Source organism: Camarhynchus parvulus, chromosome 2 (genome assembly GCF_901933205.1).
Source record: "Camarhynchus parvulus chromosome 2, STF_HiC, whole genome shotgun sequence".
NCBI lineage: Eukaryota > Metazoa > Chordata > Aves > Passeriformes > Thraupidae > Camarhynchus > Camarhynchus parvulus.
This window is the reverse complement of record NC_044572.1, coordinates 1,519,065-1,533,326: the sequence shown is the minus strand read 5'-3', so window position 1 is coordinate 1,533,326 and position 14,262 is coordinate 1,519,065. Positions and strand designations below refer to the sequence as shown.

Sequence of the window (14,262 nt, the reverse complement as noted above, 5' to 3'; positions counted from 1 at the left end):
GCTTTTCACCTCCCCCCCGGCCCCCACCCGCCCGACGCAGAGGTTCCGGCGGCGCCCTCCATAGCCTTTCATTGTCGCCGCAGACGCCGCCATTCGCGCCGCGGGGCTGCCCCGAGGGGAGCGGGGGTGAGTGTAGCTCCCCTCGGGGTGCTCCCGTTTCCTGCGGGCAGCTACGGTGCGGGTGGGACGGGAGGGCGAGGCGGGGATGGCGTGTGCGGCGCCCTGTGGTGTCCGGGTCCTTCCCCAGCGCTGGGGATGGCCGTGGGGGGAATTCCCTCCTGGAGGTTCCCTAATCCCGGTGTCCCCATGGAGATCTCAGAGGGGGAATTCCCTCATGGATGTCCCATAATTCCCAAATTCCCTTGGAGCTCTGCGAGGGAGGAATTCCTTCGTGGATTTCCCTTCATTCCGACATCCCCTTGGAGCTCCGGGAGGGGAGAATTCCCTCATGGAAATCCTTTAATCCCACTGCCATATCCCGGTGTTCTGGAGCTCTGGGGAGGGGGGAAATTCCTCATGGATGTCACTTAATTCCAATATTCTCTTGGAGATCTCTGAGGGAAGAATTCCCTCATGGATGCTCTTTAATTTTGATATTCCCTTGGAGCTCTGTGGAGGGGAGAATTCCCTCACAGAAATGCTTTAATCCCACTGCCATATGCCAGTGTTCCCTTGGAGCTCCATGAGCGAGGAATTCCCTCATGGATGTTCCTTAATTCCAATATTCCCTTGGCACTCTGTGAGAGAGGAATTCCCTCATGGATTTCCCTTAATCCTGGTGTTCCCTTGGATCTTTCTGAGGGAGGAATTCCCACATGGAAATTCTTTATTCCCACTGTGTTATCCCAGGGTTTCCTTGGAGATCCATGAGCGAGGAATTCCCTCATGGATGTTCCTTAATTCCAATATTCCCTTGGAGCTCTGTGAGGGGAGAATTCCCTCATGGAAATCATTTTATCCCACCACCATATCCCAGTGTTGCCTTGGAGATCTGTGAGGAGAAATTCCCTCATGGATTTCCTTTAATTCCAATATTCTCTTGGAGCTCTGGAAGGAAAATTCCCTTATGGATTTTCCTTAATCCCGGTGTTCCCATGGAGATCTCTGAGGGAAGAATTCCTTCGTGGATGTTCCTTAATTTCAATATTCCCTTGGCACTCTGTGAGAGAGGAATTCCCTCATGGATTTCCCTTAATCCTGATGTTCTCTTGGAGATCTCTGAGGGAGGAATTCCCTCATGGATTTCCTTTCATTCCAATATTCCCTTGGAGCTCTGTGAGGGGAGAATTCCCTCATGGAAATCATTTAATCCCACCACCATATCCCAGTGTTTCCTTGGACATCTCTGAGGGAAGAATTCCCTCATGGATGTCCCTTAATTCCAATATTCTCTTGGAGCTCTGTGAAGGAAACCTCCCTTATGGATTTCCCTTAATCCCGGTGTTCCCATGGAGATCTCTGAGGGAGGAATTCCCTCATGGATGTTCCTTAATTTTGATATTCCCTTGGAGATCTCTGAGAGAGGAATTCCTTCGTGGATGTTCCTCAATTCCAATATTCTCTTGGCACTCTGTGAGAGAGGAATTCCCTCATGGATTTCCCTTAATTCCAATATTCCCTTGGAGATCTCCGAGGGAGGAATTCCCTCATGGATTTCCCTTAATCCCGGTGTTCCCATGGAGATCTCTGAGGGAGGAATTCCCTCATGGATGTCCCATAATTCCGATGTTCCCTTGGAGCTCCATGAGGGAAAATTCCCTCATGGACATTCCTTAATCCCAATATTCCTTTGGAGCTCTGTGAAGGAGGAATTCCCTCCTGGAGATCCCTAAATCCCCTTTTCCCTCAGGGTTTCCCAAATCCCATCCCTGCAGCCTCTTTGCTTTATCCCCTCTGTGCTCAGCCTTCCCCTTCCCTCTTTTTTTTTATTTCTTTCCCGTTTTTTCCTTATTTTTATTCAGCAATTGCTCCAAATCCTTGGGAAAAGCTCTGCAGGAAGTGGGAGGTGCCAGACCTGGGGACAAAGGGATGATCCCAGAGCATTCCCAAATATTTCAGGAATTTCTTTTCCCCCCACCCCTTCAATTCATTAATTCCTTGGGAATATCCCACTGACATTTTCTTTTCCTGCTTTTTTTAGGACAGAACCAGCTCTGACAAGAGGAAAGAACATCCCTAAAAAACATCCATTTCCCAGCTAGCCCAAAAACCATGGAAAATCCAAATTATCCCAACACTCATTCCCCCTCAATTTCCCCGTGATTTTCCACACGTTTAAAGCCTCAAATCCCATTTTTAGCAGGGATTTTTTTTTTTTTTTGGGGGGGGTGGGGGGATTATTTTTCCAAATTCCTTGGCTCAGCCAGGAATTTTTTTCCAGCCTGCATGGACAGAGCAACCTTTGCCTGTTCCACCGCTTTTTTCCGGGATTTTGGGAATTCTTCTCCGGGTGCTCTCCCCGGGGGCCATGTGGATTTTATTGACAAAGCCGATTCCTTCACTTATTCCGATTTTTTCCGGGATTATCTCATTCCCAACCATCCCTGCATTTTCTCGGCCAAGTTCACTGAGGATTGGGGCAGCAGGAAAAACTGGGTGACGTGGGATGGGAAACCCAACTTTGAGCATCTCCTGCAGAACTTTGGTAAGTCCTGGGATTTTTTCCCAAATCCTAAAAGATTTGGTGTTTTAGGATTGAATTTTAGGGATAAAAACAATAAAAACCTAAAATTCCAAAAATGTTTCCCCGGCCCAAAAAATCTCCATTATTTTGGAAATCCTGATTTTCCCAATCCTAAAGTCCTTTAGGATTGAATTTTAGGGATAAAAGCACTAAAAACCCCAAAATTCCAAGATTTTCCTAAACTAAACATTTAAACACATGGTTTTTTTTTTTCCATTTATTCATTCCTAAATTTTAATTTTTATTTATATTTAAATAAATTTAAAATCTTGGACAATTTAATTATCCCAAATCCTAAAGGATTCAGCTTTTTAGGATTGAATTTTAGGGATAAAACCACTAAAAAAAACTAAAATTCCCAAGTATTTTTATTAATAAATTAATCATGGATATTTATTTATTCCATGGAAAACAATCGAACTTTAGGATAGCACTAAAACCCCTACACGAAGTTTTTTTGGTAAGTCCTGGGATTTTTTCCAAATCCTAAAGGATTTGGTGTTTTAGGACTGAATTTTAGGGATAAAAGCATTAAAAACCCCAATTTCCAATCTTTTGTCCAAAATTAATCCATGGATTTTTCCCATTTCTTTATTATTTAAATCAATTAAAAACCTTGGATAATTGAATTATTCCAAATCCTAAATCATCCCAATCCTAATCAACACCTCCCTCCTAATGCATTTAAGGGGAAAATTCCCTTTAAAAGAACAAAACTGAAACATTCAGGTCACAGCAAAGGAAAACCAGGAAAATCTGGGACACGTGGAATAAACAGCAGGAAAATCCAGGTCACTTAAAACAAATCCAGCTCTGGATTTGGATGGTGTTTCCCTGGAATATTGGGATGGATCCTCTGGAATATTTGTAGCCCAGAATTCCGTGGGGATGAGATAGAGGTGGAGATGATTTGATGAATCCTCCTCATTCCCAAGGGATTTGTAATTCCTGGATTATGTTTCCCTGGAATGATGGCTCTGGGATATAGAATATTCCTCTGGAATATTTGAAGCCTGGAATTCTGCAGAGATGAACTTTAGGGAGATGATTTGATGAATCCTCCTCATTCCCGAGGAAAATTCCTGAGGGATTTTTAATTCCTGGATCATGTTCCCCTGGAATGATGGTTCCATGATTGGGATGGTTCCTCTGGAATATTTAAAGCCCAGAATTCCATGGGGATGAGTTTGAGGTGGAGATGATTTGATGAATCCTCCTCATTCCCAAGGGATTTGTAATTCCTGGATTTTGTTTCCCTGGAATGATGGCTCTGGGATATCAAATATTCCTTTGGAATATTTGAAGCCTGGAATTTTTTTCCCATGGGGACGAGCTTGAGCAAGAGATGATTTGATGAATCCTCCTCATTCCCGAGGAAAATTCCTGAGGGATTTTTAATTCCTGGATCATGTTCCCCTGGAATCTTGGTTCTGGAATATCAGGATGGTTCCTCTGGAATATTTGAAGCCCAGAATTCCACAGGGATGAACTTTGGGAAGGTGATTTGATGGTTCCTCCTCATTCCTAAGGGATTTGTAATTCCTGGATGGTGTTTCCCTGGAATGATGGTTCTGGGATTGGGATGCTTCCTTTGGAACATTTAAAGCCTGGAATTCCATGGGGATGAGATTGAGATGATTTGATGGGTCCTCCTCATTCCTGCGGAGAATTCCCGAGGGATTTGTAATTCCAGGAGAAGCCGTGGTGCCCGTTGCCAACTGTGACGTCAAGGAATACAATTCCAACCCCAAGGAGCAGCTGCCCTTCAAGGAATACGTGGAATATTGGCGGGAATACATCCGGAACGGCTACCGCTCCCCCCGGGGCTGCCTCTACCTCAAGGACTGGCACCTGAGCAGGTCGGGGCTCATTCCCAACCCTCCGGCAGTGGGAATGTTCCTCTGGAGAAGGGAAGGATCCATGGAATCCTCGGAGCCCCTTTCAGAGCCTGAAGGGGCTCCAGAAAAGCTGGAGAGGGATTTGGGATAAGCATGGAATGACAGGACCCAGGGAATGGCTTCCCACTTAATTTGAGAAGGAATTCCTGGTTGGGATGGAGTTCCCAGAGAAGCTGCTCCATCCCTGGAAGTGCCCAGAGGCAGCTTGGAGCACCCTGGGGTAGTGGGAAGTGTCCCTGGTGTGAGGTTGGGACTGGATGTTCTTTAGGATCCCATCCAACACCAAAAATTCCATGATTCCATGATTTCCAGTTGTTCCAGTTGGGTTTTTGAGGCAAAGCAGACGAGCTCGGCATCAGCGCAGAGGGAAAATATTCCAACGTTCCCTGAGGGATTCCAAAGCCTTGGCCCCCAGCTCCAGAAAGAGCTCAGAATTCCTCAAATCCCCGATATTCCAGGCTGATGTCATTCCCTCAGCCAGTTCCCAGCTTTTATTCCGAGCTCAAGATCCATTTAAACTCAATTTGGGCAGGAATTCCTGGCTGGGAGGGTGGGCAGGGGCTGGGATGGAATTCCCAGAGCAGCTGTGGCTGCCCCTGGATCCCTGGAATGTCCAAGGCCAGGCTGGAGCAGCCTGGGACAGTGGGAATTGTCCTTGGCCATGGAATGGGATGATCCTTAAGGTGCCTTCCCACCCAAAGCATTCCATGTTTTCTCCCTATGGAAAATGGCACTGGAACAGTTCCTACAGTCACACCTGGAGTGGGATTTGAGCTGGGATTATTCCATGTTGGATTTGGGATCCTTTCTTATCCATTGGCTTTTCTGGGAACATTCCCACCCCTCCAAGTTGCCTTCCCCCTGCTCTGCCTTTCCTTCTCCAGCTGGAAAAGAACCTTGGGAAGGAGTTTTCCCTGTGGGAATGGGGAGGGGTTGGGATGGAATTCTCAGAGAAGCCATGGCTGCTCCTCAATCCCTGGAAGTGCCCGAGACCAGCTTGGAACAATCCGGGATAGTGAAAATTTGGGATAAGCTGCTCCTTCAACTCCCTTCCACCCCAAACCCCTGGAATTCCATCCCAAAGGATCCACCTTGCTCTTCCCACTGCATTTGGGGGATCCTGTTTTCCCAGGCTGCTTTTCCAAGCGTTTGTGTTTTCCAGGGCTTTTCCAGAGCACGATGTTTACACCACTCCCGTGTATTTTTCCTCGGATTGGCTCAACGAATATTGGGATGCCGTGGCCGTGGATGATTTTAGGTTCGTCTACATGGGACCCAAGGGATCCTGGTAAGGCTCTCCTCTTCCCAAAAACACTCCTTTTCCACCTAAATATCCCAGGGAATTATCCCATTATCCATCAGGATAACCAGGCAGGTCTCCCGGTGTCCCAGCTGGCTCCGGATGGGAGGGAAAAGGGAAAACCCCAAATTGTGCCCACAAAAAAAAAAAAAATATCTGGGAGATTAGAGGAGAAATTCCCTTGGGATCAGCCACTTGGAATGTGCAGGGATAACTCCGGTGTTTTCCAGGTGAAAATTCCAGCCCAGTGATGGTTCTAAAGTTGCATTTGGGGTGTTTTTATCAGAATTCCCTGCCCTTAAGGGATTTTGGGGATAAATTAAAGAGGAGAAGCCCAGAGGATATAAAACACTCCATTATCCAGCCAGAATTCCATCAGGAATTTTGGGATCAGTATCCATATAATGGCCTTTAAATAACCAAAGCTCCCATCATCCAACCAAAATTCCATGAGGAATTTCAGGACCAGGATGGATACAGTGATTTTTTAATAGCCAGAACTCCATAATCCAACTGAAATTCCATGAGGAATTTTGGGATCAGTATCCATATAATGGCCTTTTAATGGCCAAAACTCCATAATTCATCTGAAATTCCATAAGGAATTTTGGGATCAATATGGATACAGTGGCTTTTTAATAGCCTAAACTCTACAATCCAGCTGAAATTCCATGAGGAATTTTGAGATTGGTACGGATACAGTGATTTTTTTCATGGTCAAAACTCCATCATCCAACTGAAATTCCTTATGGAATTTTGGGATTGGTATGGATATAATGGCCTTGTAATGGCCAAAAGTCCATAATTCATCTGAAATTCCGTGAGGGATTTTGGGATCAGTATGGCTACAGTGGCTTTTTAATAGCCTAAACTCCACAATCCAGCTGAAATTCCATGAGAAATTTTGAGATTGGTGTGGATACAGTGATTTTCTCATGGTCAAAACTCCATCATCCAACCGAAATTCCATGAAGAATTTTGGGATCAGCATCCATATAATAGCCTTAATAGCCAAAACTCCGTAATCCATCCGAAATTCCATGAGGAATTTTGGGATCAGTATCCACGTAATACCCTGTTAATAACCAAAGCTCCCATCATCCAACCAAAATTCCATGAGGAATTTTGGGATCGGTATGGATACAGTGGCTTTTTAATATCCAAAACTCCCATCATCCAACCAAAATTCCATGAGGAATTTCAGGATCAGTGTCCACACAATGCCCTATTAATAACCAAGACTCCCATCATCCAACCGAAATTCCATGAGGAATTTTGGGATTGGTATGGATACAGTGGCTTTTTAATATCCAAAACTCCATCATCCAACCAAAATTCCATGAGGAATTCTGAGATCAGTGTCCACACAATGCCCTATTAATAACCAAAACTCCCATCATCCAACTGAAATTCCATGAGGAATTTTGGGATCAGTATCCATATAATGGCCTTTTAATAACCAACACTCCCATCATCCAGCCGAAATTCCATGGGGAATTTTGGGATGAGCATCCATTAATAGTCTTTTAATAACCAAAACCCCATAATGCAACTGAAATTCCATGAGGAATTTTGGGATCAGTATCCATATAATGGCCTTTCAATAACCAAAACCCCGTAATCCAGCTGAAATTTCTCATGGAATTTTGGGACCAGCACCTCAGCTTCTCAACGACTCAAATCCCTGTTGGAATCTTTCGGGATTGATTCCCGCCCATCCGTGATTTTTCCCAGGACGCCGTTCCACGCCGACGTCTTCCGCTCCTACAGCTGGTCAGCCAACGTCTGTGGCAGGAAGAAATGGCTCCTGTATCCCGCGGGACAGGAGGAATTCCTGAAGGATCGCCTCGGGAATCTCCCCTTCGACGTGACGGCTCCGGATCTTCGGGACAAGAGGATTTATCCGCGCTACAGCCAGAGCCAGCCCCCTCTGGAAATTCTCCAGGAAGCCGGAGAGATCGTCTTCATTCCCAGCGGGTGGCACCACCAGGTTCATAACCTGGTGAGGGCATGGATCCCGCTGGGAATTGCTCCTGGATGGGGAAGTGGGATCCCAAAGGTTTTGTTGGGATGGATGGAAATTGGGAATTCCAGGGAAAAGGTTGAGCCGTTCTCCTGGGTGAGGTTGGGAGGTTTGGAATGGTTTTTCCAGAGAAGCTCCGTCCCTGGAAGTGTCCAAGGGTAGCTTGGATGAGGCTTGGAGCGCTCTGGGAGAGTGGGAATGGGATGATCCCTAAAGCCCCCCACCCATGATGGGGTAGGAGAGACAATGATATTGCATAGAATGGGAAGAAGGAGGAACATGGGGAAAGGAAAGGAAAGAAATCCAGGAAACCATTACCCTTCCCCCCAACACCAGATCCATGGCATAGAATTGGGGGAGGAGAAAAAAAAAAGTGGAAACCACCCAGGAAGGAGATTCCAGCTTAGCTTGGCTCTGGGATAGTGGGAATGGGATGATCCCTAAGGTCCTTTCCCACCCAAACCATTCCAGGAATTCCATGGCATAGAATTGGGGTGAGGAGGAGGAGGAAGATCATGGGATAAAGGAAGAGGAAAGGATGGAAATCCTTCCCAGGAAGGAGGAATTCCAGCCTGGAGCACCATGCACCATGGATAATGGGAAGCGTCCCTGCCCATGGAATGAGATGATCCTTAAGATCCTTTAAGATGGGATTTTTTGGAGTGGCACATTCCATATCATCATCCCTAATAACTTAATTAGCTACTAATTAGTAATTATCCATGGATTATCCCAAACTTTTCCCTCAGGAAGGCACCATCTCCATCAACCACAGCTGGGTCAGTGGCTGCATTTTGGGAATTAGGGACATTTTGGGAATTAGGGACATTTTGGGAATTAGGGACATTTTGGGTTTCTCAAGAGGGAATTGGGTTTTTGAAGCACCACATTCCATATTATCATCCCTAATAATTTGATTAGTGATTAATTACTAATGATCTGTGGATTATCCCAAATTTTCCCCTCAGGAAGACACCATCTCCATCAACCACAGCTGGGTCAGCAGCTGCATTTTGGGAATTAGGGACATTTTGGGTTTCTAAAGAAGGAATCGGGTTTTTGGGGAAGAACATTCCATATTATCATTCCTAATAACTTAATTAGTTGCTAGTTACTAATTATCTATCGATTATGCCAAATTTTTCCCTCAGGAAGACACGATTTCTGTCAACCACAGCTGGGTCAGTGGCAGCATTTTGGGAATTAGGGGCATTTTGGTTTGCTCAGGAATACGATTTTTGGAGCAGCACATTCCATATGATCATCCCTAATAACTTAATTAGCGACTAATTACTAATGATCTGTGGATTATCCCAATTTTTTCCCTCAGGAAGACACCATTTCCATCAACCACAGCTGGGTCAGTGGCTGCATTTTGGGAATTAGGGACATTTTGGGAATTAGGGACATTTTGGGTTTCTCAAGAGGGAATTGGGTTTTTGGAGCAGCACATTCCATATGATCATCCCTAATAATTTGATTAGTGATTAATTACTAATGATCTGTGGATTATCCCAAATTTTCCCCTCAGGAAGACACCATCTCCATCAACCACAGCTGGGTCAGCAGCTGCATTTTGGGAATTAGGGACATTTTGGGAATTAGGGACATTTTGGGTTTCTAAAGAAGGAATCGGGTTTTTGGGGAAGAACATTCCATATCATTGTCCCTAATAATTTATTTATTGACTAATTAGTAATTATCCATGGATTATCCCAAACTTTTCCCTCAGGAAGACACCATCTCCATCAACCACAACTGGGTCAACGGCTGCAACGTGGCCGTCATGTGGTGCTTCCTGCAGGATGAGCTGGCGGCCGTCCAGAGGGAGATCAGCCAATGGAAAGATCCCATGGATGACTGGCACCTCCAGTGCCAGGTACTCCCCAATCCTGGATTATCCAGGGAGCCGGAATTCCGGGATTCTTGGAGTTCTCACGGCAGAATTTCCGCGGGTTTTAAGGAAGTAGGAGTTGGGGACGGCTTTGTTTTGTTGGGAAATGTTCCTCCATAAAAGTTTGGGAATGCTGCCTGTAAAAGTCTGGGAATTGCTTCTGGTTGTTGGCTGTGTCCAGGTTGGGATGTCGGTTAGAAAGATGGAAAACTTCAGGATCAGGAGAGCTGGGAATGTTCACCTGGAGAAGGGAGAGACCTCAGAGCCCCTTCCAGAGCCTAAAGAGGCCCCAGAAAAGCTGGAGAGGGATTTGGGATAAGCATGGAGTGACAGGACACAGGGAATGGCTTCCCTTTGGAAAAATGGGGATTTCAGTGGGATTTTGGGAAGGATTCCTGGCTGGGATAGAATTCCCAGAGAAGCTCTGGCTGCCCCTGAATCCCTGGAGCTGGGAAAGAATCCAGAAGACCAAACTCCATAATCCAACCAAAATTCCATGAGGAAGAGGATGGGTGGGATTCCTTCCAAAATCTTCTGGATGAGAAAAATTCCAATTTATTTCTGGAAGCTGTTCCCTCTCCTTGGGTTGATTTGCTTCCAAAAATGAATATTTGGGAAAATTCCCGACGGTAATATTTGGGAAAAACAACTCAGTGTCTTTGGATCCAGAACCAATTCCAATGAAAAAATTATTAAACATAATTATTTATGATTCCAAAGAACTCCTAAATCAAATTTTAGGGGTTTTTCCTGGATTTTTCCCGCTGTCATTCCCATTCTCGCTCCATTTCCCCCTTTAGCTGATCATGAAATCCTGCACGGGCATCGACTACAAGGAATTCTACAACTTCCTCAAAGTCATCGCGGAAAACCGGATTTCCGTCCTGGAGAAGGGCCTGGATGAGGAATCCTCATCCCAGAACAATTCCAAAGCTGCCATTTCCACCCTGGGAATGCTGCACGCCGTCTTCGACCTCAAGAGGACGGTGAAGGTGCTGAGCTCGTTAAGCGCTAACGAGGATTTCCGGAGGCTGGACCTGACTTCCCTGTCCCCTTCTCCGGAGGCTCTGCTCCAGCACCTGGAATCAGCCATAGACACGGCCCTGCTCTGAATTCCCGCTTTTCCAGCTTTTTTCCAAAGGGTTTGGAGGAAATGGACTTGGATGAGAGCTTTACTCCAGAGAGAGGAGGGAGAATGGAAGGAGGGAGAACATTTGGGAAGGAGGGAGAACATTCCCAAAGATTCCGAGTGGTTTGGAGGAATTAAGGAAAAAACCATCTCAGCCAAAGGAAAATCCAAAATTTTTTTAGGATTCTGAGCATCACTCAGGGAAAAAAAAATTCCCTGTGGATCACCTGGCATTGGAATGATGCAAATTCCCTGTGCTTAAGCTCAGCTTTGTTAAAACCTCTCCTCTTCCAGGTGCAACTCAGCTTTTCCATCCTTTTTTAGGGAATTCCAGCTGCTGAATTCCATGGAAGCCTGAGCTGGAGCCAGCACCTGGAATCGGCCATAGACACGGCCCTGCTCAGAATTCCCGCTTTTCCAAGGTTTTTTCCAAAGGGTTTGGAGGAAATGGACTTGGACAAGAGCTTTACTCCAGCGGGAGGAGGGAGAATGGAAGGAGGGAGAACATTTGGGAAGGAGAGAGAACATTCCCAAAGTTCTGAGTGGTTCGGGAGGAATTAAGGAAAAAAACATCTCAGCCAAAGGAAAATTCAAAATTTTTTAGGATTCTGAGCATCACTCAGGGAAAAAAAAATTCCCTGTGGATCAAGTCTGGAAGTGGAATGAAGCAAATTCCCTGTGCTTAAGCTCAGCTTTGTTTAAACCTCTCTACTTTCAGGTGCAGCTCAGCTTTTTCCATCCTTTTTTAGGGAATTCCAGCTGCTGAATTCCATGGAATTCCATGGCAGCCTGAGCTGGAGCCTGGATTTGGGAATGTTTATTCCGTGTCTTCCAAATTGGGATTTCCGAAGCTGAGACGCTCGGGATTAAATTCAATTTAACTCCAAACAAAACCTGCCTTGACTCAGGCAGCAATGGGAATGTGCTCCCAAAATTCCACGCTCTATCCCAAGCCCCAGAATTCCCTCTAGGAAAAATCAGGAAAGTTCTGAGTGGTTTGGAGGAATTAGGGAAAAAAAAGCCCATCCCAGCTAAAGGAAAATCCCAAATTTTTTTAGGATTCTGAGCAGGCACTCAGGGAAAAAAAAATTCCTTGTGGAATTTTTTTGTGGATCCAGCACCTCCTGCACGCTTCCACAGCACAATTCCCACCCAGAATATTCCCAGTGGAACCTCCCCCTGCTGCTTTTCCTTGGAAAAATCCAAAAACCTGGAAGCACAAATGGCTGCAACACTGTTACCTTCAGGCCTCGCTTGAATTCTTCCCGAAATCAAAGCCGAGAAAAACTTGGAATTTCGGGAAGTTTTAGGAAGTCAAACTGAAAATCCACCTCGTTTTCCTTGAATTCCTTGGAATTTTTACCCCCCCCCCCTGCACTTTGCATGTCCTTTTCCAGTAGGAATTTTGAATTTTTTTCCTTCATTCCCAAAAAATATCAAGGAGCCGTTTTTCCTTAATTTAGGAAATTCCCGGATTCTTGAAGACGACAAAGATCGGAATGAGGAGCACGCAGAGCCTGGAATCTTCAAAATTCCAAAGTTTTATTTAAATAAAAATTCCTGGCAAACTTCCAGTGAGATTCTCTCGTTAATATATTAATTCTTAATTAGTTAATACAGTAATGAATCTGTTATTTATTAAAAGATAAAATTTGGGGGAAATGGGAGGAAAAAACCTGGGGGGTTTTGTTTTCCCAGAGTCACCCGGATAAGGCAAAAAAATTCCTTGGAAAAATGAAAAAATTCCTGGGAAAAATGACAAAAATCCCATTTACTTAAAAAAAATCCCATTTAGTTAAAGCTTTGGACTTCCAATTTTTCTTCATTCCCAAAAATATCAAGGATCCACTTTTCCTTCATTTAGAAAATTCCCAAATTCCTGAAAACACAGAAGATGGGAAGAAGGAGCACGTGGATCCTGGAATTTCTTCAAAATTCCCTTAATTTTATTTAAATTAAAATTCCTGGCAATCTTCCCATGGGATTCTCTCATTAAGATATTAATTCTCGTGATTAATCTGTTATTTATTCAACGATAAAATTCAGGAAAATGGGAGAAAAAAACCTGGGGGGTTTTGTTCTCTTGGAGTCACTTGGATAAGGCAAAAAAATTCCTGGGAAAAATGAAGAAATTCCTGGGAAAAATTAAGAAATCCCAAGGGAAAAATGACAAAAATCCCATTTTTAGAAAGCTTTGGATATCCAATTCTTCATTTCCAAAAATATCAAGGAGCATTTTCCTTAATTCAGAAAATCAGGAAAATTTGGGAAAAAACAGCGGGAAAAAGCTTGGGGTGTTTTATTGTCCTGGATAAGAAAAAAAATCCCAGGAAAAATTAAAAAATGGGATGAAAACTGTCAAAAATAAGGTTTTTTAAGCTATTTTTAAATTATTTTGGGATGCTGGGAACAGGATCCCAAATATCCATTGGGAATATCCCAAAGATTCTTTTTCCAAAGGGAAATTCCAGCTCAGAGCACGAATCCAGTTGGGATTGGAGCTTTTATTCCATAATTTCTGGTTGTTTTCCTGGGATTTCCCAAAATCCGGGAGAAATCCGTGTTTTTTCCAAGCCCTCCAGAATTCCAAGGTGTGCGATCACCCCTGAGGTCTCCCAAGGATAAATAAAAATCTTGGAGCATGGGAAAATTGGGAAATTTGGGAATAGCAGCTTCCAAATGGAATTGGCAAAGTCCTGAGTTGGGAAAAGTAGGAAAAGGAGTGGTGGGAAAAATCTCCTCTCATTCCAGAATTTTTAGGGGTTTTGGGATGAGCTCTCCTTCCCAGCCCAAGAAATCCCATTAAAAATCCGGTTTTCCCAAAGAAATTCTTTCTTTTTCTGGGAATTCTCCAGTGCAAAAATAAAAACCCCATCCTGAGCAGGGAAAGGAGATTTTTCCTGGGAATTATTTGCAGGAAAAGGAGATAAAACTTAAAAAAAAAAAAAAACCTTGGAGATGGAAATTCCAGCCCTTCCAGTGTTTTTGGGATCAGGAAAACCTCGGCTGGGGAGGAATTCTTCCCTTTAAAGGCATCCAGGGATAAAATTCCCGCTTTTTCCAGCGGGGTTTGGTCCAGAAAATTCGGGAAAATTCGGATTTTCCCCATGGATCAGGAGCTGTGGGAGTTTTCCTTTGGATGGAGCCGGATCTTCTGGATGTGTTCATAGCACGACTGGGGAGGGAACAGAGCAAAAATCAGGGAAAAAATTTGGGAATTCTGGGATCAAATCCAAGCTCCTGCAGGCAGAGAATCCCTGCTGATCCCAAGGAGAATTCCAACAGAATTCAATCTGACCAGAATTAAGGATTAGGCTGGATATTTTTCCAGCCCA

General features: G+C 44.5%; 2 protein-coding genes across 3 annotated transcripts in view; one reads left to right on the top strand and one right to left on the bottom strand.

Moving 5' to 3' along the window:
• Positions 1–20: 20 nt before the first annotated feature.
• On the top strand, positions 21–12,805 carry JMJD4 (jumonji domain containing 4). The gene is made up of 7 exons (XM_030971745.1): positions 21–126; positions 2,141–2,644; positions 4,377–4,542; positions 5,744–5,869; positions 7,616–7,883; positions 9,637–9,783; positions 10,599–12,805. The coding sequence occupies exons 2-7, from the start codon at positions 2,386–2,388 to the stop codon at positions 10,908–10,910; spliced, it is 1,278 nt and encodes a 425-aa protein (XP_030827605.1). The 5' UTR covers positions 21–126; positions 2,141–2,385; the 3' UTR covers positions 10,911–12,805.
• The window catches only part of ALS2CL (ALS2 C-terminal like), a 45,346-nt gene continuing 43,578 nt past the window's right edge, over positions 12,495–14,262 (bottom strand). For both annotated transcript variants that reach the window (XM_030971743.1, XM_030971742.1), the window contains exon 26: positions 12,495–14,102. In XM_030971743.1, the coding sequence (XP_030827603.1) occupies positions 14,040–14,102 (63 nt within the window). In that variant the 3' untranslated portion in view covers positions 12,495–14,039. The remainder of the gene's footprint in view (positions 14,103–14,262) is intronic.